The 25,663-nt window shown below is 44.3% G+C and overlaps 1 protein-coding gene across 3 annotated transcripts in view; it reads left to right on the plus strand.

The window, feature by feature from the left end:
* Nucleotides 1-3,179: 3,179 nt before the first annotated feature.
* The window catches only part of LOC118770209 (protein shisa-like-1a), a 36,336-nt gene continuing 13,852 nt past the window's right edge, over nt 3,180-25,663 (plus strand). For 2 of the 3 annotated variants that reach the window (XM_036517748.1, XM_036517746.1), the window contains exons 1-2: nt 3,180-3,371; nt 21,186-21,383. In XM_036517748.1, coding sequence (XP_036373641.1) covers nt 21,317-21,383 — 67 coding nt within the window. In that variant the 5' untranslated portion in view covers nt 3,180-3,371; nt 21,186-21,316. The remainder of the gene's footprint in view (nt 3,372-21,185; nt 21,384-25,663) is intronic. The other variant, XM_036517747.1, reaches the window with a different exon arrangement.

Raw genomic sequence — 25,663 nt, forward strand, 5'->3', positions numbered from 1 at the left:
TTGGCATTCTAAGCTCTTGTGCTATAAACCATCTATGTTTTTGCACCTCGTCCAAGTCCATGTCTGCTCTGTGTGATGTGAGACAGGACTGGCTTTGCCTTTGAGATCCTGCATCTTACACGGATGGCAGAGGCACAGACAGAGCCTCTCCCTCCCACAGCCGGTCCCACGGTCAGCAGCCCCACAGCCGGGTGGCAGATCAGCCACTAGCATTGGAAACGACTCACCCCGGAGTTCCCCCTTTCACCCACAGCCGGGCCCACAGTCAGCAGCCCCACAGCCGGGAGGCAGAGCAGCCGCTAGCATTGGAAACGACTCACCCCGGAGTTCCCCCTTTCACCCACAGCCGGTCCCACAGTCAGCAGCCCCACAGCCGGGAGGCAGAGCAGCCACTAGCATTGGAAACGGCTCACCCCGGAGTTCCCCCTTTCACCCACAGCCGGTCCCACGGTCAGCAGCCCCACAGCCGGGTGGCAGATCAGCCACTAGCATTGGAAACGGCTCACCCCGGAGTTCCCCCTTTCACCCACAGCGTGGAAGGGAACAAAAGTAGCTCACAGGCTCCATTGAATGCCAACATGTAGAAGTGCATTGTGGGAGCAGCACCTAAGCATCAGGCTGCGTGCATGGTGTGCCAGACATTTGGTTTTGTAATCAAGAGTATCTCTGCTGATACTTTGATGTACTACGCAAAGTGCTAATGCCTTTTTCAGCCCTTCCCCGTGACCAGGTTTCCTACCTTATTTGTTATGTATCTACAGTGCAGGTGGTGAGACGCGGGACTGGAGGAGCAGCTTTCATTAGCATCAGAAGCTGTGAGCCCCACGGCCAACACAATGACGCGCACAAACGCTGTCTTTCTGTCCGCTGCCTCCATTCATTACTGCACAGACAGCTGTGCTAATCCCACGCAGGAGGTCAGGTGCTGCGCTTAAGTCCTTCATGAATAAACAATCCAAACCTCCACGGAGCGGGAATCTGAGCGGCACGTTTCAGAGAGTCCAACAAACCATTCTTTCCACGGCTGTTTGTATTTCTTTTTATTTCTTGCCGCGGACTCTGCTTAGAAATCAGGAGCTGAAGAGAAATATCACAGGTTGAGCCTTCTGTCTACCTGTTGTCTCTGCCCTGTGTTAATGCAGTAATCTCCGCCTCTGCGGAGGAATGTCTCGTACAGTATGTCTCTTAATGCAGCTACTCACCACAGTAACTAGATGAAACAAAATATTTCTCATCTGTAAAGTGGACAGCCCTGGTGTCTTTGAGAGATGGGAAACAGGTCAAAAGGGAGTGGGATTTCAGGATAAGGGCAGGCAGTAATACACCCTCTGGCCTCCCTGACTGAGCTCAGGCATACAGAGTACTCCCTGAATGACTGCGTGCTGTGAGATTTTTCTCTCTCATGTGAGCGCTTCCTGACACCAGGATTTCATGTGCGCTCAGATCCTGCTGTTGGTGATTCCTCTGCACACCTATGACTGACATGAGTGCCCTTTACCTCCACCCTCCTGACACACTTCATCCTCAACATCTTCGTCTGCGGTGGAACATTCACATCAGCATCAAGAACAAAAACCTTACCCATGATCCTCGGGGTGAGAGGATCACACAGTCACTTGCTGCTTCCTGGCAGGGAGTAGGTGTTGTTTCATATATGTGCCTCTCTCTCTCCCTCTCTCTCCCCCCCCCCCCCCCCCCCTCTCTCTCTCTCTCTCTCTCTCTCTCTCTCTCTCTCTCCATAAGCGCCGAGCGTCCTGCCTACACATCAAACAAAGCCAGCACGTCTCTCTCCTGCTGTTTGAACGTCATTAATGATGATGCCATATGGTCCACTCGGCTTTGTTTTGCTTTGAAAAGCATCCCTCACATCATTTCTAGCAAAATGCATGATGTCACACACATTTCCTCCTTTCCATGGTATTATTAGATTATTAATCACTTTTTATTATTATGAGTTTATTGGGGCATTGTGGACTTGTGACATGCTGGAAATGCTTAATGTTGATGTAGTAATTTCTTTTTCTTGTATATCATTGTAGGATGTTATTGCACCTGTTGATTTTTTTATATTGTAGCACATCCTCTTTATTCAGCATGGCACTGGTTATTACATCGCAGTGTGATTGACTGACTCCTGTTCAGATGTGGTTCTGCACTGACTGTTGTTGAAGTGATCTTATTATTTACTTTTGTACTTTAGCTTTGTAGGTTGCTCTTGATAAGAGCATCTGCCAAATGTAAATGTGAAAGACCTCTACTGTACAGTGTCGGCTGACAGTAAGTCTATAACAGTGTTCTCCTTTATGAATTTGTCCTTTAAGCGCCAGTCGTCTGATGAGAAAGGCACCTCAGTCACGGTTGGTGCAGTGTTATGAGTTATGTGTTACATGAAGATGACGGAGCACTCCCCAGCCCTCCAGCCCGGCCCTCCAGCCGGCCCTCCAGCCCGGCCCTCCAGCCCGGCCCTCCAGCCCGGCCCTCCAGCCGGCCCTCCAGCCGGCCCTCCAGCCGGCCCTCCAGCCCGGCCCGTCTCCCGGACTCCCACGTGACGTACCCAGATTTGGCCACAGCGTGTCCATCTGTGACAGCACTGCCGCGTATGCGTGTGGGGTCAGGCAGTGACCCCTCCATAAATGTCAAGGTTGTCATTGGCTGTGTGTCACCTTCGTGTGATGGAGTGAGGGAGTGGGCGGATGCTGACAGACAGAAGGACACAGTGACTCTCGGGCTAGTGTGTGTGTGTGTGTGTGTGTGTGTGTGTGTGTGTGTGTGTGCGTGTGTGTGTGTGTGTGTGTGTGTGTGCGTGTGTGTGTGTGTGTGTGCGTACATCTCTCATTCTCTGACTGGAAAGGCTCCAGAAACTGCAGCCACAAGGTCAGTACAGTAGCTGCTGCACTAATGGACGTTCCTCGTTCAGGAGATTCTGAGAGCTGGCCAACCCCCTGAAAGTAAACACACACACACACACACACACTTACACAAAGACAGGCACACACAAGCCAGGTCACCCACATACAACTCACACGCAGGCACACACTCATCCCCACAGTACTTCTCTCTCTCTCTCCCTCTCTCTCCCCCTCCCTCGCTCCCTCTCTCGCTCGCTCACTCACTCAGTATCGCTGTATCGCTCTCTCTCCCACTCTGGTAGCTCCACTCTAACTGCTCGGATACTGAGAGGAAGACTCAGGACTACGCTCTTCCTTCTGCCGCTTTGCTCCGTGGGGGGCGTTGGTCTGACTCTGGTAGTTTGGGAAGAGCGGGATGACCTCTGTGTCAGCGCTCAGAGGTGTGAATATGGAGAAAAATAGGGGGAACTGACCGAAACGGAGAGAACCCCTCTTCCCCATCTCCCTCAAGCTCTCAAAGAGGTGAGTCAAGAAAGCTGCTTTTAATCCCTTTTAAAGGATTGGTTGCTTTTACATTTTTTTTTTCCTTCACAGTAATGAAGTCTTTGTGAACTATGAAAATTAGCTAAAACAAAGTTCTTAATTCTGTTCTGTTATTTTTATTTGGCTTGAGAGCAGCAATACCTGAGTTCTGTTGAATTCTCACCTGACAGAAAGAGCAAAGCGGCTGTCGGTGGTTATTGTAGGGGTTTTTTTTTCTCTAATAAGGGCTGGGCTGTGAGCGTTTTACCTGCTGTTTCCCTGAGGTGCAGGTAATGCCTCTCACAAGCTGTCTGCATTGCCCCTGTGGTGTGAGAGAGCCAGGGATTCTCCCTGTTAGCGTCTCCGATTCCCCTTCCCATGTGCATTTATTTCGCCGGATTGGCAGGAGGCGTTTGGTAACTTGGAAACAGGAACTTGGTGTGCAATGCTCTGTGTGAAGGGGTATTAATAAAACAATGGGAAACCTCTGTGCCCCCCCCCCCCCCCCCCCCACAATGCAGGGATCAGCAGCGTAAATGACTTGTTTTCACACGTGGTGAGCGCTGGTTAACAGTGAGGTGTGCGTCGCGGTTCAGCCCTGCTGACTGAAGACAGCCGCTCTCACTGTGATTTCAGCGAGTGAGTCGGCTCTGGGCGCGTACCTGTGGGCGAGGCCAACTCTGTGCTGAGTGCATTAATGCGAACACACATCGTTCCTCCACAGCGTTTCTTAAAAAATAATGACCATAAAAAGGAAAATAAGAGAGGTCTCCCCTGAAAGATGGCCCCCCTCAGATAGATAGATGTTGCACACTTGATCACGCCTTTCAGGATTTAGGTGGAGTGAATAATTCACCAGGGCCATCATATCACTGTATGTCCTGGGATGGGGATTCAATGAACAATGAAGTTTTCAGTAACCACACTGCTGGGCAGGATTAATCAAACAACAAAAGATGGAGTAATTAGTAACTACAGCCAGATACAAGGGGCACCACCGTGACTGCATGACTGCTGCTGTTGCTGATGTTTACGTTGTTGCTGGGTTATGGTAAACTCTTTTCTCCTGTGGTGCATGTGTTTTCCTACCTTTATTCAGTAAATCAGAATGTCTGAATGCTGCTCAGAAACATGGCATGGTCCGGGTCATTCCACTGACACAAGCCTATACGTTTACTGACAACAGTCTCTTTTCAGTATTTTGTCGGAAAAGATGCTTTTCAGCCTGGAACTGAGATGTGTCACAGCTGGAGGCTGAGTGTAAGGTCACTGAAGCACAATATCAGAAATGGATTGCTTTTCCCTGTACAAGGTTATAGAGTGCTTCCCTTTCTCTGCGTCCATAAAAGGTAATTTGTGTGCCTCCTCCAAGATAATAATTCACTGGAATAAGATGATTTCAGCCTAATTAAAAAGATTTAAACAGATGTATACAGCTAGGCGATGAATCACAGAAAAACCACTGCCACCTCTTCAGCTGAGCTAAGTTTCCAGCCTCCATTTGAATTCAGTGCATTTCATTGTACTGGCTCCTTTTTAAACTATTTTACTGTTTTGCTTGGTAACCCTGTTTTACTTGGCATATTTTCCTCTGTGTGTGTTAAAATACTTGTGTCATCTTTGCCTTGTGCTTACCTGCTTTGCTCTGGAAAGATATTTTAGTGCCATGTGTTGAAAAAGTTTTTTTTTTAATGAAGTTATTATCGATTACATAAATAAAGTTGTTATTGACTGCACGTATGGTCACAATCTAACCGTCTTTGTACACTGTCTGTGTTCCATGGTGCTGTTGAATGAATGCTCATTTTGTGAATTTGGCTCAGTGCACTATAATCTCATCTGCATCAGCTGGTGATTGTCTGTGTGATCTATTCCGTCTCTGTCTCCACTAGGCTTTATAGCGGCAGAGGGTGATAGGCAATGGGCTGTAGATCTATGCGTCCAATCTCCTCACAGAGTGTCACACCATCCAGCCAATCACAACTGCAGCTCTTTCAGGGGTGTCACATACATCTACGTGTATTAATTTAAGGGACTCTCTTATCCAGTTAAACTTAAGCAAAAGGCACATAAATGCATGCAGTTAGGCCACATGGATAACAGAAAACCTCACATCACATCTGGGCACGTGTCAATACAGCACACCTCACAGCGCTTCAATAACTGGGGTCATGGTGAAAATACAGACCAAGCAGTATTATAATCTAAACTTCAACAACAACCAGAACGACAGCTGATGTATAATCATTGTGTAACAATGACAGCATAAACCTATACTAAAAGGAGAGTCTTAAGCGCTTTAAATATTACATAGACAAATGGTGTGGGCCCCAGAGGAGAGGCTAGGGAGAGAGCAGGGGACACTGCTGAGTGCCCTAGGTCACAGAAACATTTCCATTGATCAGGTGGGAGTGGGAGTGTGGGGTTGCCAGGTGGGGGGAGTTGGGAAGGCTGGAGGTGATGGTGTGGAGTGTACAGAGCAGCGGTGTATGAGTGCTCAGTGAGTGTGTGAAAATAAGGGGACATCCCCTGGTCATCAGTCCACAGTCACTGCGTCCGACACAAACGTTTCAGCTTTGCTAAAGATCACAGGAACTGTATGTACACAATGCAGAGAAGGCTAGCACAGGATGTGTGGGTCTCAAAGGAGAGTAGAGCATAAAACATTAAGAGACATAAAGGGAATAGACTCCATGCTGAAGCTCTCTGCTCTCCACTGGTAATGTTCTGTTCTGCTCTGTGCTGCTGTCATTGGATCTAAACTTAGCTCCCGTCAAAGCCTAAATTTAGGCCCTGGCTTTAATCACTGTTGGTGAGAAATGCATTTTGGAACTGAACAAAGGATGTGAATTAATGAGAGTGGTCTCATGCCACCATCAGGAGCTGCATTTTACCCTCAGAATTCTTCCTGCTTCAGTTCCAGGGCCATGATAACGTTGGGATCGACCCTAGCGCTGGCCAGAAAGCACTTCCCCCATTACCTTGTGAAACCATAGAGACCCAGCTCTCTCTGTGCAAACACTGTTACCTCTGTTTAATCACTGTGGTCTACTCCATCATTTTCTAATTGCCCAAAGAAATCTGGCCACAGATGGAGAAGATAAACACTACCCCACTATTAGGCTGTAAAAAAATCTCTCATTAATGAGACCACAAAAGAGGGACGCTGGGAAATTCACAGCTGGTCCCATCGGAGACATTACGGCCAAACTTTCTGTCACGCTCCAGTATGCACACTGTTTACTGATTGAGGATGCATAAAAAAAGCATTTTATGATTCCCTCGAAATGCAGAACCCAGAAACATTTGTCTTTGAGTGTTTATGATGTATATGTTCCAACTCAGCTGAATATTACCCTGGATTCAAGCAAAGTGTTGCTGAAAATTACATGAAAAGTTTTTTTTTTTTTTTGGCAAGGTCAGCAATCACCAAAAGTAATCAGAAAAATTGTGCTCACGTTGAAAAATAACACATTTAGTCAGTAATTTGTATGGCAAAGATAAGGGCAAGTGTTGACTGAGTGCAGACATGCACACACATACATGCAGGCAGACACGAAAGACTGCAAGACAACCGTCCAGTGAGTGGCAGATTTACGAGTGCGGCTCGTTTTACAAGGTCGTAAGAACGGATCCCGCCTGTGCTCCCCTGTGCAGTGCAGCAACCACAGACGCTTCAAGAACGCAGCCGTCCAGCTGAGCTCCAGAGAGCTGAGGGCTTTCTTCCTGCGTTCCTATAACAACACGAGTGAAGCAAAGTAACTGGACACCGAACATTCAAATACTCAAGTACACGGATTACAAAAAATACATGTGAATCCTCCTTTTTGCTTTGGAGAATTATGACTGGATGGCAAACTGATGAATTACATTTTGAGCTTCTGTATATTTTACATTGCATTTTCTTGGCAGGTGCTCTGATCTGGAGGAACTCACAGGACTCACAGGTTTTACATGTAATCCATTCACACAGCTGGGTAGTCCCTGAGGAAATGTGGGTTAAATGCCTTACCAATGTGTACAACAGCAGCAACCGAGCCCACAAAACACCACATTGTTGCTCTGCTCCTTGCCACTACACCACACTGCTGCCCTGCTCCTTACCGCTACACCACACTGCTGCTCCTTTCCACTACACCACACTGCTGCTCCTTACCGCTACACCACACTGCTGCTCCTTACAGCTACACCACACTGCTGCTCCTAACCGCTACACCACACTGCTGCTCCTTACAGCTACACCACGCTGCTGCTCCTAACCGCTACACCACACTGCTGCTCCTTACAGCTACACCACACTGCTGCTCCTAACCGCTACACCACACTGCTGCTCCTTACAGCTACACCACACTGCTGCTCCTAACCGCTACACCACATTGTTGTTCCTTGCCTGTGTCTTTTGGGAAAAAACACGAATATGCAAGAACCAAACATGCGGAACAGAGGAAAGAAAGACAGACAAAAGAGAAAAACTCATTACATGGTTATTAATTGATTGATATGATGACAATGCAGAGCAGTGAAAACTTCATTTGTAATTGTTACAAATGAGTGCCTGTGACATTCGCTCTCCCTGCAGCAGAGGCAATATTATTCTCATTGTGTTCAATCTTCATACTTTTCAATAAGAAGCATTCATAAACTCATGCTTTTGTTTGTCATCATTAGCTAAGCCCCACCGCTGTATACAAAGATATTGGCTATTTTGCATGAATAGCCTTGTTGAATATGTAGAACAGGATAGACCACAGAATGAGTTATTTAAATTCTCTCCAAAATTCATCACATCACATTACCCCTCTGGTTATGCTGAAATATGAATTCCATAAAAATAAACATTCTGATTCTCAGACATCATTACGCCCTTACCAGCACACACTCGATGGACTTTGATAAGAACTTCCATCATTTGCTTTAATGGAAAAAAGATAATGCAGGAACAATGCACAAGTATGCTGCACATGTTGGACCATACAGAGATTCTATTTACCTTAGAGATAACACCTCTTGCAGTACTTCCACTACAGGCATCTTCATGAGTAATTGATCTCATGTGCATTTGACTTATTTAGCAGATAAAATGGCTGCCGTGTTTCTGAAGCTGAGTTCCTGGAATGATGGAGATTGAATATGTTATTAAAAACACATCTCTCTGCTAATGAGCTTTACCTGCTCTGCCCCCCCATTAATGGTGCCTCCTCACAAATCTCTAATCTATTATTAAATGGCTAATTGATGGGCTGCACAGCTTGTTCCTTGACAGAGATGATTGCAGTAAAAAAAAAATACTGTTTAAGTGGTTTACGTCTACTTTTGATACCTGGTACTTTAAAGTATAAGTCCAGTGTATCTTTTGGTATCACACAGAACTCGTAATGAGGCCCCAAACTTTGTTGTGTTGCATGTGTTCTTGAGGTCATGTGATTTAGTTCCTTACCAGGGGCCTCTCAGTTGGTGATGTCATAAAGAACTCAGTGTCTAAGGTCAAATGATTGGCAGCTGAATGGGGGTTGGCCACCCGTCTGTACCAGGATTCAGCCTGTTAAGGGAGGCTGCAGCCATTAATGCCGGATGGCAAAAGGGAAATGAAAAATTTCCTCTTCTTAACATCGGGGCGAAGAGTCATGTAAAACTAATGCTAAAAGGCTAACAGCCTGGGTTGATGTACAGAAAAGAAATGTGATACGGAGCTTTTACCTCCTGTCCCTCACCCACACGGACTGTTCCATCACCATGGTGACATTATCCTCTCAGAAATGGCTTTGGCCTTTTAGTCTCCACTTCAGCAAGCCGGAGCAACGGGTGACAGGAAGTGGGGGCAAGGGCAAGTAGTTGAGTCAGAGTCAAAACAAGCGAGTGGCGTAAAAACCCTAAAATCCACACCCTCGGGGATAAACTAGTCACCCTGGCACGCCAGTGCATGCTGGCTATATTAGAGAAGTGACTTACTCTGTACATGTGTATTAGAATTTGCAGGAGAATATCGGTACCTTGGCTTGCAGACCCAGGCATCTGAGAGCTCCCGCACTGATTGGATCATCAGAGCTTTATTTCTGATTAGACATTTCTCGTGGTGATACCCTGGAGTGGCAGCTGGTTTTTGATGATGAAAACTGCTCGTTGGGAGCAGCAAGTCTGCGGCGTGTATCAAACGAAGCCTCTTGTCTTTTCCTTGACAGCAAAGTAGCTTTTGAGAAAATGTGCGCTGTTACACAGTCATCTCTTTCCTGTTCCCACTGTCTCCCTGTTTATATAAGCAGGCTTACAGTCTCATAAACAGTATGTGCATTCACTCAAAGTTCAGCACTAAACTAATGTCAGATCAGTTATTACTGTAGAAAGCACTGCTATGAACAGATATTTTGTCATAAATATGTTACATTACATTACTGGCATTTAGTAGATGCTTTTATCCAGAGCAACGTACACAGGCTGTAATTTTTCCATGTTATCGATTTATACAGCTGGATATTTACTGAGGTAATTCTGGGTTAAGTACCTTGCCCAGCTTACACTAAGTTACACTGCCACCCACATATAATAACACTATACAAATAATATAAATATATGATCTAAAATCACATTATTGTTCAGAAAATTATTTTTTTTCTCTTTATCAGGTCTTATCCAGGGTGAAATAACACATATAATTCGCATGATGTCCATGTGCCCATTTGCATATCTACAGTACTGACACAGCTCAGGTTAATTGCCTTGTCCAGGTGTACAGTGGAAGTGGCACACTTAGACTGACCTTCTGGTTACAAATCCAGTTCCGGACCGTTGCACCTTACTGTCATAATAAAACCAAAGAATAAAACCCTACACAAAGGAGCGAATTTTATGGTCCCACATTCAGCTTAGTCTTACTCTGCTTTATTGGTCCTGGGAGAGTTACAGATGTCTTAGGATAGCCTTAGGACAAAGTCGTGTTTTGGTAGCCCGTACAAACAGCTCACTGGCTCCTTGCCCAGAAAGCCTTTTTGTTTGGAACTAACATTTTGTTGTCATACAGTACTCAGTAACATCTGGTTTTCTCTGTGTTCGGTGGCATTGCTGATGTACATCCGACTCTGTGACCTTTTTCCTCTGCGATCTGTGGCTGTGTTTCTCAGAACTGATGAGAACTGAAACTCAAGAGGACTGTGTTGCCATGAGAACCAATCAGGAGCTGATGATATGACCACAATTCAGGTAGCAGCAGTGTGGTGTAGTGGTAAAGTGCAGGACTGGTAACTGAAAGGTTGTTGGGTTGATTCCCCACTGGGGCTTTACTGTTGTACCCTTGGGCAAGGTACTTTGGCATCAGTAAATATCCAACTGTATAAATGGATAAAATTGTCACCTACATGTATGTAAGTTTCACTGGCTAAGACTGTTTGCTAAATGATAATAATATAATGTAATGTAATGCATTTGTACCACAAAAATTCTCCCCTGCATTCTGCCACCAACTGTACTGGCCCGTTAACTCCTCTAACTTTAACCCTCCTGAGAGTTACTATTAAGACATACCGTTGCAGGGCTGTACAAACAGCCGAAGTGACACCAGCTGAAGTCTCTACATCGCGCTGTGCGATTGTACATCTTGCTTCTTTGATTTTGATGCAGCTTCTAGCACTGGTGCTTTTTGTAAAGAGATGCTGTTTTGAGAGAAGAATGAATCATTAGCTGAATTCTCCAGACTGTGAGGCTGAAACACTCAATTTTGGCACTGCAGTGCATCTCATGTTATACCTTGGCTGAAACAAGTACAATGGAAAGTGAATCCTGAATTATACCAACTTTTAAATATTTAATATCTGCTTTAATACAGTGTAACGGTTTGGTCTGTTGTGAAGCGAATATATAATATCAACTAACACAATTACACCACTGTGTTATGGTTCTTTTTGGGGGGAGGGGGAAACAGTAATATTAAAGTAATCATATACAGTGGCCTACTTTCTGTATTTTAACCTAATTATCCTGGAGTTGCATTTGAAACCAACACATTGTTTATTTTGGTAAGAAGTGCCTGAAAATACGTCCTGAATGAATTACGGGCAATATTAATGTTTATCGCATCTGTGGTAACGAAATTGGAACAGCAGGAGAAACAGATGTCTTCGATCACACAGTGATGTGTCTGGTTCTTCATTACCGTCAGTGGACTGGTGGTGGTGGAGTCTTCTGTTTGCTCCGAATCGGCATGGTAACCACAGAGCCGACATCCAGGTGCAGGACCTTTTCCCTCCCACATTGTTATCTGCTACATCAGCTGTAGTGAAGGACTGTACCTGGCCATCAGCGCAGACCATACAGGTACAACCAACTTAAATTTGAAACTTCTTAGAAGTGCTGTTATATGGCTTCATCTATCACAATTTTAAAAGATGGACCCGCAAAACCTCCTGAGGATGTTCAGGACATTGCACATCATCATCGCAATAATAACTGCAGTAGTTTTATTGCGACGTGGTTTTGAGTGGCTGCATCTCTCTTTATCAGAGAGAGTGCATTCACAGAAGAGCTTGCGCTCCGGTCAGGAGATGCACAGCCTGGCTGCAGGAGAGAGCCAGCCCAGTCCTAGTACAAGCTAATCCAGCTTTGGTTCAAAACAGATCGATGGGACCCTCCAAAAATACACCGAGATCAGACTGAAGGATTAGATATATTGCATTTCATTTTTTTATATGTAAGCAATTACAACCCTGCTCACTGGAGTGAATGCAGTATAAAAATCAGCAAAATAGTGGAAAGCCAAAGAGATTCCCCAAATTTCACTGACAGAACTGCTTATACTGGAGAGATTCATGTTGTTCATGCAGATAGACATATATGAAAACTGACCTCAGTTATTCCACACAGATTTTATGTTTGGTTTTCTTTAGTTTTGGTATGGTGGAGAAGAATACTTCAAGTCCGGATTCATTTAATCACCCTAATTACTTTGTCAAATCGATTTGAATCTATATAAAATTGTTCACATAATGGTGATAAACAGCCACAACTTGTGCTCTCTCTTTGTGGTACTTTTTGTAATAATAATGATGTGAGTAAGGTCATCAGCTTGGATCTGTACTGTATTTTAGTATTATATGAACCAAGCACAAACGGGTAATTCCCAACTATTTAGATCAGCATTTCTTTTCGTTTTTGCCTTGGAGGATTTTGAAAGTGTTTGGAGCAGCCCAGGGGCATTTCTAGCTATTGAAAAGATCAGGGGCTAAGTCAAGTTTTGTCAAGTCAAGGCTTGTCTTTTTTTTTTTTTTGAAGCGAGATTGGCATCGGTAAGTTGGGGAGGTTATATAATTCTTTTATAATAGATAAATATTATCACACCTTTGGACGCTGCAAGTCAAGTTCCACTCTGTTACACAGTCTGTCTGTTGTTTTGCTATAAACACCTCCTTTTTCAGGGTGAAAATATTTGGGGCTAGGCTGAAAATATTCGGGGCTATAGGTCCGAATCATCGGACCTAACCACGCCACTGGAGCAGCCCCTCGTAAACTGGAAAAGGCAGTCTCTTCTCAAGAAGAAGAAGAGTCAGAATCTGCTGCAGCTGACTGACTGGAGCAAGCTGAACGGCATGGAGCATGCAGTTAGCCGAGGGTGGTGATCAATGAGGTCCAGGAGTCATGGCGTTTGTTGGTAAAACAGTATGTGGCCTGTGCTGAGTGGTGTTTTCTAGTCTGGCCCATGCATTTTTAACCTCACCTCATTGCAGACCAGAAACACGTTCACATCAGTCTGAAAAACTCACCCTCCTCCGAGAGAGGTGTGAGGACAGCAGCAGCATGGGCTTTGAGGGTGGTGAAAGTAAAACTTCTATTAAATGTGGTGTAATTAATTCATCCGACTCCAATCTTATGATTGTTTTATGAATTCATCTTCTTAAAACTCAAATGGGAGTCTCCTTCCAGAGAACAAATTAATATCTCTCTGCGTGAAAATGTCACACAGTGTAATCTTAACTTTAATTCGCTGCTGAAAAACATCCATACAGGCTGAGCTAACTACCTGTAGGCAGAAGAACAAAGATTACTGTTTTGAATAACTGAATTATTTTATATGAAGTCTTAATACTTGTAGAATGTAGACATGATGTAATATTTTTTATGCTTAGATACAAATGTTGTGTCGTAATACAGTAATATGTCAATCTCAAAATACTGCTGAGAAACATGGTGTTCAGCCCAAGAATATACTGCAAATACATTTAAAATATATTAATGCAAAGCAGAAATATTTTGCGATATACCACAATGGCAATAATTCACATTATTTCAGTATACTGGTTGAGCTAAAACATACATTCTCTGAAACATACTCCCAATATGTAATATGTTGTATAGACAGCAGCAAAAGAGTAATTTTACAAAATGCATGAATGAAGAAATTACTTGAGTGAATGAGTGAATGAATTAATGAAGATAACAGGGAATGGGGTGCCTTGTTCATGCCGTTAGTGTCTGCACAAGGGATTGTGAAAAGCAGGTGGATGACAGTTTTACCATCCCTAAGATAACAGAGATCAGCATGCCCACGCTGAAGCGACCTGGCTAATTTTGTCTCCTGTTTATGTCGATTTAATAACAAACAAAAAAGGAAGTGGGTAGACACTGCAAAAGGGATGCAATTTAACAAGAGCAGGTCTCCCTTCACAGAGATGCGTTTCCTGGTTCTGCTCTGTTTGGTACTTTGCAGTCCTTGGCAGACCATTTAATTTCCCATGTTTCAAAAGAGATGCTAATTACCGAACAAATACACGCTTCTGTTTTATCTCTTTCTTTTGTGATAGCTGGTTTCCAAGGCAACAATGGGCTTCCACTCCAGCAGTACGTGTCACATGGTCTTTTGTTTTTTTTTTGTGTGTGTTTTATTTATTTATTAATTTATTTTTACAAAAAGCACAATTTAAACACCCATTTGGATGACAGATTATATTGAGCATGTTAGTAATAATAGACACAATGAGCCAGAACCACAGGAATTATGGGTTTAATGCAGCTAACGCACCACTGTTAGCCTTTCACAGTGATGCCCCAGTGTTTACTCCGAGACCCTCAGCAAATGTCTCCCTTATTTATGGCAGCATGACTCAAAGCTAACATGCTCTGATTGCTGACAGACGGTGGTGAGGATGGACATCTCAATTCACACAGAAATCCCGCAAAATGATGACTGTATTGAATCTACTCAGCAGATTTCTATTGAGCAGAAACCTAGTTGGTCCAACTCACATTATCAGTCGTGGACATGCAACTTAGAAGTTCCTGAAAGGACAGCTTTGAGCTTATACACATCTGATACACGGTAATCAGAACCACCCCACGCAAAACATGTGCACATTTATTGTCCTGAAATCAATCATCTGAAGGGAGACATTTAATCACTCAAACAGTTAATAATGTCAGTTCTTTTTCAAAGTTTTTAGAGTGGGAGATGAGCACTGTAGGTTTTGTATGAAATCACACTAGTTTCAGTTCTGTAAAAACAAACACAAGAGAAATGGCTTTGGGATGGTCCTCTGATGCAAGGGCTGCCTGGGGGATTCACCTGTGCGCCCTGACCGTCCAGCTGCTGACGTACTGACTGAGGGTGACAGGGTCTCTCCTCCAGGGAGTCGTTGTATGAAAAACACTCTGACCTCTGCTCTGGACTGCTTCCCATTTGAATGAAAGGGATATACATGACTTTATAACCGAAAAAGCAGCTTGACCCAGCTGTTTTATTCAAGATCTGCTGCTGCTGTGTGTAAAAGGCCTGTATAAACCATCACGCTTAAAAACAAATTGCCGTGGACCTCCGTCCCCTCCACTGTGTAATGGTGCTCTGCAGGAGCAGAGCAATCTCCTACAGAACTCAGGTAACAGCATTGATCTCGAGAGGTCCTGGGGGGCAGTAAATACATGATCCTACAATAAATGCCCTGTGCACATTAATAGGTCAGATCCTCAAACACTGCTGAATTATTGATTATGGAGGTTGCAAGTACCTGCCATGGTTCACCCCCCATGCACTCATAGATCAGAATGAGAGTTTGGTTTTTTTCCAGTGATGTCTCCTGTGTGTGTATTTAACGATAGGCACAGTGCCTTCGCTGCCAGCCTCTGTCCTCCCTTCCAGGCATGCGAGCTGAACTCAGTGCATATGTGGGCGGATAGAAAAAGTTCCCGGCCTCACCCAGATAGCAGTCTTTCTGTGGTGGTTTGAAATTATTTACATAAATTATCATACCTCACGCGGATGCACGCCTCGTCATTGACATCTTTATTTATATTCACGACGACCACTTTAGGAGGATGACAGTGTTAGACCTCACCTGGAAAATGGTGAAAAATGTTGATTAAATACTTGCAGGAAACCTGCTCACCCACATCTCTTATTCTCGTGATCTGGAACAACCCGTCATTATCCTTTTTGTAAACTGATATCTGGAGAATGGAAATAGGACAATATCGAAGCTGTGATGCTGCAGGATTGAAGTTAGCAAAGACTACATCTTTGTATGAGCTGATTTGTCTCTAGAAAGCCATCTAAATGAGAGGGTGAAGATTTCAATTCACCCTTGTATTAGTTTAGTTATCTCTGCTCTTCCTAAATCAATGCTCTTATGCAATAGCTGGAGGCTTGTGATAAATCGGTTGATTTAAAACCAGTGCCAAGAGTCTCACAAATCAGCACTAGCATCTGCTGAGACATGCGGTACCTGTTTTCAGTGTCTGTGGAGACACTTCTCACAAAAAAACAGAGTGAACAAATATTCAAAACACCAATAATTTACTTTAAAAATCAACGAACAAAAAGAACTAGCCTCAGCATACTGTCACACAAAAAAAAAAGAAAAAAGTGAGCGCTCCTCCTCCCCACCTACACACCTGTATTTAATATGCCTTTAATTAGGCAGGTGTGGCTCGTTAACCAATGGCTGGTTGTCTATAATTAAATTACACAACGAGAATTACAACTAAAAATTAAACTATTAACCTGTTTGGAATGGAGCTGATGGTAAGGGATCTGTCTATTTGTAAAATGAAAAAATAAGGATCCTTAAGATTCAAACGTTTAACAGTAACATGATTAACACCACATTAACAAACAGAGCAGCCATTCTGGGGACTGGTGAAGGCGTCTCCTTCACAGCATTTCATGGGCATTCATGAAGAATTCTTTGTTCTTTGGCATTGTTTGGCATGAGTGGCAGTACAGAATAATGTGAAAGCCCAGCGAGCATCTCCACACACCTCCACACCTCTGAACTGGTTTATACCGGTTTGGGAATGGCATGGGAGGGCAGCATGCCCCTCCACCTCTCCACACCTCTGAACCGGTGCATACTGGTTTGTGAACGACGTGTTGAGCATCTCCCACTTCCCCCTGAGGAACGGCGGGGGAGGGGTAGCATGTCAGTGTCGACACACCAGTCACCTAACAGGAGTCTCAGTCAGTCAGTGCTGGCAGCGACAGGCAGCAAGAGACAGGATCATTTACACCCTGAAGTGCGAATGAGGAATGCCGCTCGAGCAGGAGATTATCACGCCCGTCACCGTTCACGTCTCTTTTGTCCCGGCTGGAAGATGGTTTTTCCTTTTTCTATTTTTGATCGGCGCAAGCTCGAACAGACCGGCTTCGGCTAACAGAGGAATGGATTGCAGTCGGAGACGTTCCTGTGAAGGAGCAGGCGGAATGAGTGCGTCTGGAACGATGCCACCGCTGCAGGGGAGTTTTGTGTGTGCTGGCATCAGTGCGCCAAGCAACAGACCTGCACTGATAACTGCCTCTCTCCATCTCTGCCCGGCGTTTCCTGTCCTCTTCAACAGGGAACCAGCCTTTTCACGCACTCAGAGCCAGAAGCCGGGCACCCTGCTCCCGTTAGGTCGTTAGCTCCACGCACTCTCTGATAAGCTTCCTTTCCAATAATTCAGTCATTAGATCAGTAATGAATCTTTTGATGCTCTAATGGATACCCACTGGCTTTTTGGATGAAAAATTCATGTAAAAAGAGCGTTAAACTCGACTTATGTCCATATTTCCTCACTGACGTAATCAATCCATCAAAAACACATGTCATCTCAGTTCTGTTCTGCTATTATGAAAATGTAAATGTGGGAATGATGTCTCTGGGACGGTTTGAACGGATTCGACCCGTTTGCAGAAACAGAGAGGAGTTTGGGGCATGTGCCAGCCCGTCTCGCTCCTGCGTACAGCGCATGTTTGCCGCGATTGTGCTGTTACTGCGTCTCAGGAGGGGCATGGGGATGATTGATGACATGCAGCCAGCAGACATGCTCTAAATAAAGCGCTTCAGTGTAGGATGGAGTCAAAGCCAGTAAATACGCAGGGTGCATAACTAGGTCTCCTTCTGATGGGTCTTCTGAGGGTGGCTTATTACGCTGTGGTGTCCGTGCTGGAACGCTCATTTCTGAAGACTGGCCAAGCAAACACGGGTGGCTTTAAGATTAGGTTATTCCTCAGTACAATGTTTCATCTTCAATCTCAAGCATACAACCTGTCAATATGATAATAATATTACTAAGTCATAAAATGATGAATTGAAAAAGAAGGTAAGGTGAGCAAAGAATGCAAGTATTCCTCTGATATCATAAAATAAATTCATAAAATTATGCAGTAAGACTGTATGATGGTTCACCATACAGGAGGAGTGAAAGGTGTTTGGTCATGATTTGTCGAGAGAGAGACCAAGCTCAACCACATGGAGCGTATGCTTCTGAGGCCACAGGTTAATGCCCCTAAATTGCTCTCTCTCTCTTTCACCTTTAAGCTTCCTTTTTCTAGGCAGTAAAACCAAGGAGCTCAACAGACATTTACAGACACCAATTAAAATGAAATAGAGTTAAAAGGATAGAAAGCTAAAACCAAAAGAAAGAAATATTTAGAAATATTTTTAAAAGATAGAAAGCAAAAAAACACAAAGCAAAAAACCAATAACACATATCCATCAAAGAGATCCAAGCTGCAAGACACCATCCTCAGAAACCTCACAAAGACCCCCCCTCAGGTCCCGTGATCCTCTGAGTGTTAATGAATACAGCAGTAGGGAAGCAGCCTCAGCTAACGTAAACATCTGAGCACCATTACAGGGTCAGTCAACCCCCTCACTGTGTCATTCTGTCTGACAGCCATTTTGCCATCCTGGCTTGCTCAGACAAAAAAAAAAAATCAACGAATCAACTTTTATTTTCCATAACACCATATAATTAGGTCTTTAAATAAACAATGCCTATGGGTAAACCTCCCCAAACACTGGTACCACCACCTGACCAATAAAAACGGACCTAAAAATTGCCCATATTCTACAAACAGGCGAATTAGTGTTAGCTGGATCTGAGAAAAGGCACCCCTCATATCCCTGGATCCTGGTGTGTCCTGTGTCTGTTTGTAGCTCATTAACCCATGCAATCTGCCACTGTTTGTTGATCAGTGGGGCTCTTGCACGGAGTAAAGTCTGATCCTAATGAATCCTGCCGCTCTGTACGGCATGGGGTTGCATCACCTTCACTCAGCTGTATAAAAGGCCCTCTCGTCTGCACCACTAAAGACGCTGAGCTGCAGCGTTGTAAAGCGAGAGGAATTCCCTCTTCCTCCTGCAGTTCCCCAGTTCTGCTGTAAGGCACAGCTCTTGAGACACACAGCTACTCTCCTCCTCGATTTATGAGCATCGCATCTGTTGGCCGAATCAGTGGTTTGGGTATTTGTGTTCCTGCCTAATAACTGCCCAGTAAGGTGGGCCATTCCTGCCCTGCAGACATTATTGTTGTTATTACTGACACTATCTGTCAATCAATCTGTGTCCATATGGAATTCAGCCCCAGTGATTTAGTGTCCAGTTATATCATTGAAACTTGAACTGATTCTATTTCTGGAATAAATACCACCCCTGTAGCTGGGGCATTACGGGAGTATAAAATGCAATACTTCGGGTGCATGGAGTGGCACTGACTGGCTTTAACTTGCCTACATTAATTTCCACGGAGGAGCTGTCACTGGTCTCATTTAAGAACAGAGCCGGGGAATAAGGCAGAACTCCCACTGTCCAGCATAAGCACTCATCCAACAGAATATGTTATTCTGCAGAAATGGAGAGCAGCGTGCTAACGAGCCTTGTGAGACTCACTCAGCTCATTAGGGAAGAAGGAAGCGAGCAGAACCAGACTAACCGGACTGACCACATATCTGAAATGTCTGCTTCAGTATGAGATGCACGGCGAGATTCCTCACCCTGTGCGTCTGGTGTGATCTGAATGTCACTCAGAGACAGCTTTGGCACTGACGTGTGGGGCCGGCAAATCGGAGGAGCTCTGGCAATCAATGCTGCCCTCTGTCACCCAGGTAGAGTGAAAGTACCCCTCTCTGTGAACTCTGGGCCTGTGGCGGTGCACAGAAGCTGAGATCGGGGTGTCACCTCTGCCTCCCTCCTGGGTTCAGATTCGCACCCTCTGCACATGTGAGTCTAGCTCCCATGACCACATGGTGAATCACGCCGGAGATTCAGGTCAACAGCGGCAAAGTAGGAGGAGCACCAGCACCAGATATTACGCACATAGCATGTGACCTTGAGATCAGAAGAAAGTCACTAGAATCTGTGGGAGGTACTCAAAATCACCCATTCATTTATGCTTATGTTTATGCAGGCTGCACTTTCATGGGTGATAAATCTTACAACGTGTGGAGAGAGATCACGCAACACTATCTGATCATCTGTGACGTGCCTTTACCTCCACTGGTCCTTGTGCTTTACAGTTGAATTCAGGGACTACAAACATTAGTTTCTCAAAAAGTTTTTATAAAGTTTTTCTTCCCTTCAGATCATGGATCTTATACAAAGCAATTTTCTAATTGTACATTAGTAATTAGTGTATTGGGATTAAGAATGTGTTGTTTTGAGTGAAGCATGAGTGTTTTGGCTGGTAATGTTTGTTCTTTGTAGGAGTGGAATTTGTCAAGCTTATCCAAAGCCTGATGAATCTGAGACCACTGTGGAAAGCCTTTTGTTGGTTAATATGCAGCGGTGGAAATGCGCTCGAGTTGTTTTTTCACGGAAGGCCAGTGAGAAAAGTTGATTTAATATTGATTTTCAACAGAATGAATTACACATGCCCCCGGTATGAATTTAAGCAAAAAGCAAATAAGTGCCGACTCAGGCCTTTCGACTTCACTAAGAGCGCGTCTCTGAAGATTAATCTCATTTAGGCTGAGTGCACAGACAGCCGTGGCAGGGGACGCTGTTTTAATGGCAGCTTTGTTGTGATACACTATAGTAAACAAGACTGATTCTCTTTGAACTGGGGCTCCGGAGCATTCGCCCCCCCCAGTCCCAGCTCTGTCCCAGTTCTGTCCCAGTTGTGTGTTCAGTCTGTTACTGAATAACCTTTGATGAATGGAACTGGTTTATTTAAAACCAGCCCCCCCCCACCATCATCACCACCCCCTCTTCATTATAAATGCAAAGCTACATGCGCATCAGCTATTTGTGTGGACAACAAAAGTGTCAAGTGGTGATATTTCATCTTCTGGACTATCTGGGCCTGCTGTGAGATAAACCCCCGCTCATAATTATCATTTTAATTGTTGTTCTGTTTTGGGCCTGAACATGAGGTCAATAAGTATTCTGAGATTCTACCCACGCCCAACCAAAAGCTTTCCCTTGGACATATCGACTGATACCTGGTGCCTTTTTAAGCTGCTTCCTACCATATGTTCAGCCCCTCCCCCCCTTTTGCCCGTGTGGTGGGCCACTTTATGCTCTGGTTTAGCATGATGTTGCCTTGACTCCTCCTTGACTTCCTGTTTCCTGTGTTTGTGGGCAGGGCTTTTGCAGTGAAACAGCGGAGCGGCTGCAGCCATGAGGAGAGCCAACAGGAAGCAGGAAGCAGAGGGCGTTTGAGTCCAGCGAACACGGCCCAGCTCTACTCTGCTGCCCCTAAAGGAGGACGAGAAGATGAGCGTCACCAGCCAGCAGTCCTTCAACGTCCTGGTGGTCATCTTCCTCCTGCTGTCCACGGCAGGTGAGTTGCCAATCACACCTCTGCCCACTGACAGGTGCCTCACCTGCATTCACACCTCACCTGTATGTGTCTGTGCACATCACTCTGTTTCCATTCTGGAGAAAGCAACATGGATCTGTTAATTTGCATCACCAACACAGAGAGGGCTGCACAAGTCTCCTCACCTGCATCTTTACCCTGGAGAAGGCTACATGTGTATATGCTAATTTGCAACTTTACCACAGAGGAGGTACATGTACGTGTTAGAGCTTCTCCTACCCTCAGACTTCATATACAATATAACGACTCAAAGATGCTTTGATTTAGAAACAGTTTTAATAGCATGGCTATTGAACTAAAGATGAACATATGGACGGCCTGACCACTGGTGCACTCACTCATCACATTCACCTTTAGCGCTCTCTTTCACTCCCTTTACTGTTACTTACAGACCCCGATTTCACACAGCTGTGTATTTCAGTTAAGGACTCCTCCACCTCAAGGGGGCGTATTCTGTATAGACTACAGTCATCATGAGAAAGCGCTGTGGAGTGCAGGGCGTGATGATGCACTCATTGCCTCTAAATGAACATTTACTGATTCGCTTCAGAGATTAACGCAGGTGACAGTGTCATCACAGGATCTCTCCACAGCACCAACAGCGGTGTAATTGCAGAGGAACACTTATCTGCCTTTCTGCATTAGATGAGCCATTACACTAAATTTGATTAGGCAGTGGAGTGTGTCTTTTCCTTCTTCAGAAAGATGACTGTAACATACGAGGGGGTATTGTTCTTGAATTAGCAGAAACACAGCCTGTGGAGAGGTGTTTTGGGAATGGAGATTAAGTGATACTCAGTGTATAATGCTCACAGACCCAAACTCTTCTGCACGTTCAGAATTAATCAGTAATTCTGAATATTAATAATCAGGCAGACTGTCTTTAAAAGAACCAGGAGACTATGGTGGTATTCCCACACAGAGTTTATCAAAATAGAGAGATTCTGATAAAGATATAAAAAATTATGTCTCTGGCTGAGCAACAGAAAGAGGAGCGTGTAATTAACCTGATTCAGATATGAAATATGAGAAATGCTTTCCAGTGCATATCCAAGTATTTGTCATATTGCCATATTTGTTAAAATTCAGGCAGGTATTGCTATTTTAAACTGCTATTGAGACCAGGTGGATTTTAAACATTTGAACATTTCATCTCTCTTTTATTGTTAGTTCACAGGCACTGTTGGTTCCTAAGGCCAAATATTATTGGAGAAAGAGCCACTGTAAGAGTGAACAGCTGGTAGCTGTAAGAGAATCATAATAAACCTAAGCTTTTTCCCCCTACAAAATCCTTTACAAAAACCCTCTGGCTTTTTCTGCCCTTGCAGTCTTCAGGGAGGGTAGAGCCATTTGGCTTGTATGAAACTCCTGACTCAGAGCAAAACTGCAAGCCCGGGCTTTTAGCCCTTATAAAAGCTAAGAGTGTTGAGAGTGGCCTCTTGCTCATATTTGATTCTCCTCAGAGCTTCCTGTATGCCATCACAGCATGGTCTCTGAGCATGTGGGTCTGCCAGCTCAGAGACATCTGACTGCAGTTTTACCCAGGTCTCTCCTGTACATGAGGCCTGTCCTTCAGGGTTAGGGGGAGGGGTTGTTGATTGTTTTGTGTGAAAAAGGAGAGCCGTAGGAGAAAAGACAAATTAACCACCTGTATAAATGGGTGATATGCAAGACATGTAAACTGCTCTGGATAAGGCTATTTGCTGTGCCGTGACATAATGATGTATTGTAATTTTAGATACAGGTTCTCATGTTGAATGCTTGAGACAAGGAGGGAAAGTGATCTCAAAATATTGGACACACTGGCAAAAAAATAAAAAAGCTGCCCAATTTAGCATTGTGGAAAGAGAAACTCCAGCACTGAATTGTATGTGATTTGGCAGCTATGGTAACTACTCTATGGGCTTCCAGATTGCAGACTGTCCATGAAAGCCATGCCATTCAACATCTGCTCAGATTCAAAGGTGTTCATGTATGCAACACCGGTGTAACATTTGACCTGTTTTAATTATTTCTAATTTCCATATAACTTTACATCATTTTTGACTTTCAGCCCACTGGCTCAATGCTTAGGAACCTTGCTTCCAGACTGCCAAATAATTTCCATTTTAATTTTTTTTCAACCATTTCAGTGATTTTAATGGGGTCATAAAATGATTTTTACTAGTTATCGGTCTTATTTCTATCAATTTTGATGTACTTTGGCTCAAAGATTCCTGCCTGTGAGCATGACCTGATTACTGTTTGTGGGCATCTGGTAATCAGACCACTTTGGGCTCTTAACAAAGGGTCAAGGACAAGCAAATCACCTTTTGTATAGTGGAATCCATAATTTTAATAATGTCTCCCACTCTTTCTCACCTTCCTCTAAGTACTGAAGTACTGGCTAGTATTGCAGTGTAATGATCAACAGCTGGTACTGATGCAGGAACATAGATCTCCTCTCTCTTCTCTGCTGTCTGTATTGGCCCTTATGATCTATGTGGATGCGGACGGACTGACTTTTGAATGACTCAACAGTTGTTCAGACTTGCCTTTCTTTATGGCTTGTATTGTGATGTCAAACAGATCAGAGCCAGCGTGTCTTTGTGAGAAGGAAACTCTGCACTGTTGTGTGAAATTCACTGATCTGTCCTGCATTCAGGACACACTTCCTCTAAATGCACCTGTCAGCACTCCCTCCACCGGCTGTATGTGGTCTGGCTGGAGGTTACAGAGCTGGTCAGACTGAATAAAGGAGAGTCAAACTGTATGACTTCACCAGGGTGTTGCTCAGGTTTGAAATGCGTTTTGAGTATCCCAGAAGAAGAGGGCATGCTCATTGTGAACCCTGTTTTCTGGAGCTTCACCCCGTCACCCCACCTCTCAGCTCCAGGCTCCGAGCATTCCTACCGACCCTCTCTCACCTGTGTGCTCAGCAGCAATTTGGTGACGCAAACAATCTGACCACATTAATATAGAACAGTAACAGTCGATTGTTTCAAACAGCTTTTTCTGTTAGAGAGAAAACCAGGTGAAATTCCCACATGGTGTGCAGATAGATTGCAGTTATACTGCTTGTCATTCTTTATAATTACAAAAAGCTACACAGCAGGAATTTCTGTGATACAGTCATATTGGCTGGAAACTCCTCTAAGTCATGACACACTGAATCTGTTAAACAAAATACAGAACAATACAGAGAAGAAAAACCTTTTCATTAATATGCACCACGGAGCCAAAAAATTAATCACTACTGACATGAAGCCACTACTCTCTCATTCTCTGTTTCACTGACTTTGCCTTTTGTGTCTCACCCTTCATCACAATGCGAGACCATTTCAGCTTTCCTCACGTCCTCACTGAAGCCCACCAGTCAAAGGGAAGGGAAGTGATCTCTCCCCAGGACATAGCACACCTGGAGACCCTGCTCTTCAGTAGGCTGCTACTGTACTCATTAACACTGTGGCAAATGATGGTTCAAAAAGGAAAATGATTCACCTCTTTAATTTGGCTCTGCCTGAGGTTCAATAAGCCTGATACTGAAAGTGGGATTCTGATTTACTCTATCTAAACATCCCACTGGAAACCCTTTTTATCCTTAATGGTGCAGTTGTCTGTGTGCCATCAAAAGACAATTGGATTAAAAGAGATTGCATGACATGCAAAGGATCATCTCTCTCTCTCTATCTACCCCACTCTCTCTCTCTCTCTCCCTCTATCTCTCACCCTCTCTCTCTCTCTCTCTCATTCTCTCTCTCCCTCTCTCTCTCTCTCCCTCGCTCTCTCACCCTCTCTCTCTCTCATTCTCTCTCTCCCTCTATCTCTCTCGCTCTCTCTCTCTCGCCCCCTCACCCCCCCCCCCTTCTCTCTCACTCCTTCTCAGGTTGTCTCATTGCTATGCAGTCGGCATGCGTAGTGAAAGGATGTGCTTTTATCTAATACTCAGTAATAAAATGTGAAAGCATGCTTATCATGGATGAGTTAAGTTGGCTCATAAAAAGCTCCATCATATTTGGCTGATCGCTGCAGGGAACTCAGTACTAGCCCTCAGATTCATTTCTCTGATTCATTTCACTGGCAAATTGGAAAAGGGTGATCGATTAAGGGTACCTGGGCAGCCAAAAGCTGTTTTTCAATTTCTGCCATCAAATCAACAAGTCAATCATCTAAAAAAAATGTTTTTCAGTTAACAAAATCTAAATCAAAACCTTCGCTACATGTCTAGAAAATACACCCACAGAAACCCTTTCTTCCTTGTA

This window comes from Megalops cyprinoides, chromosome 23 (genome assembly GCF_013368585.1).
Source record: "Megalops cyprinoides isolate fMegCyp1 chromosome 23, fMegCyp1.pri, whole genome shotgun sequence".
NCBI classification, from domain to species: Eukaryota; Metazoa; Chordata; class Actinopteri; order Elopiformes; family Megalopidae; genus Megalops; species Megalops cyprinoides.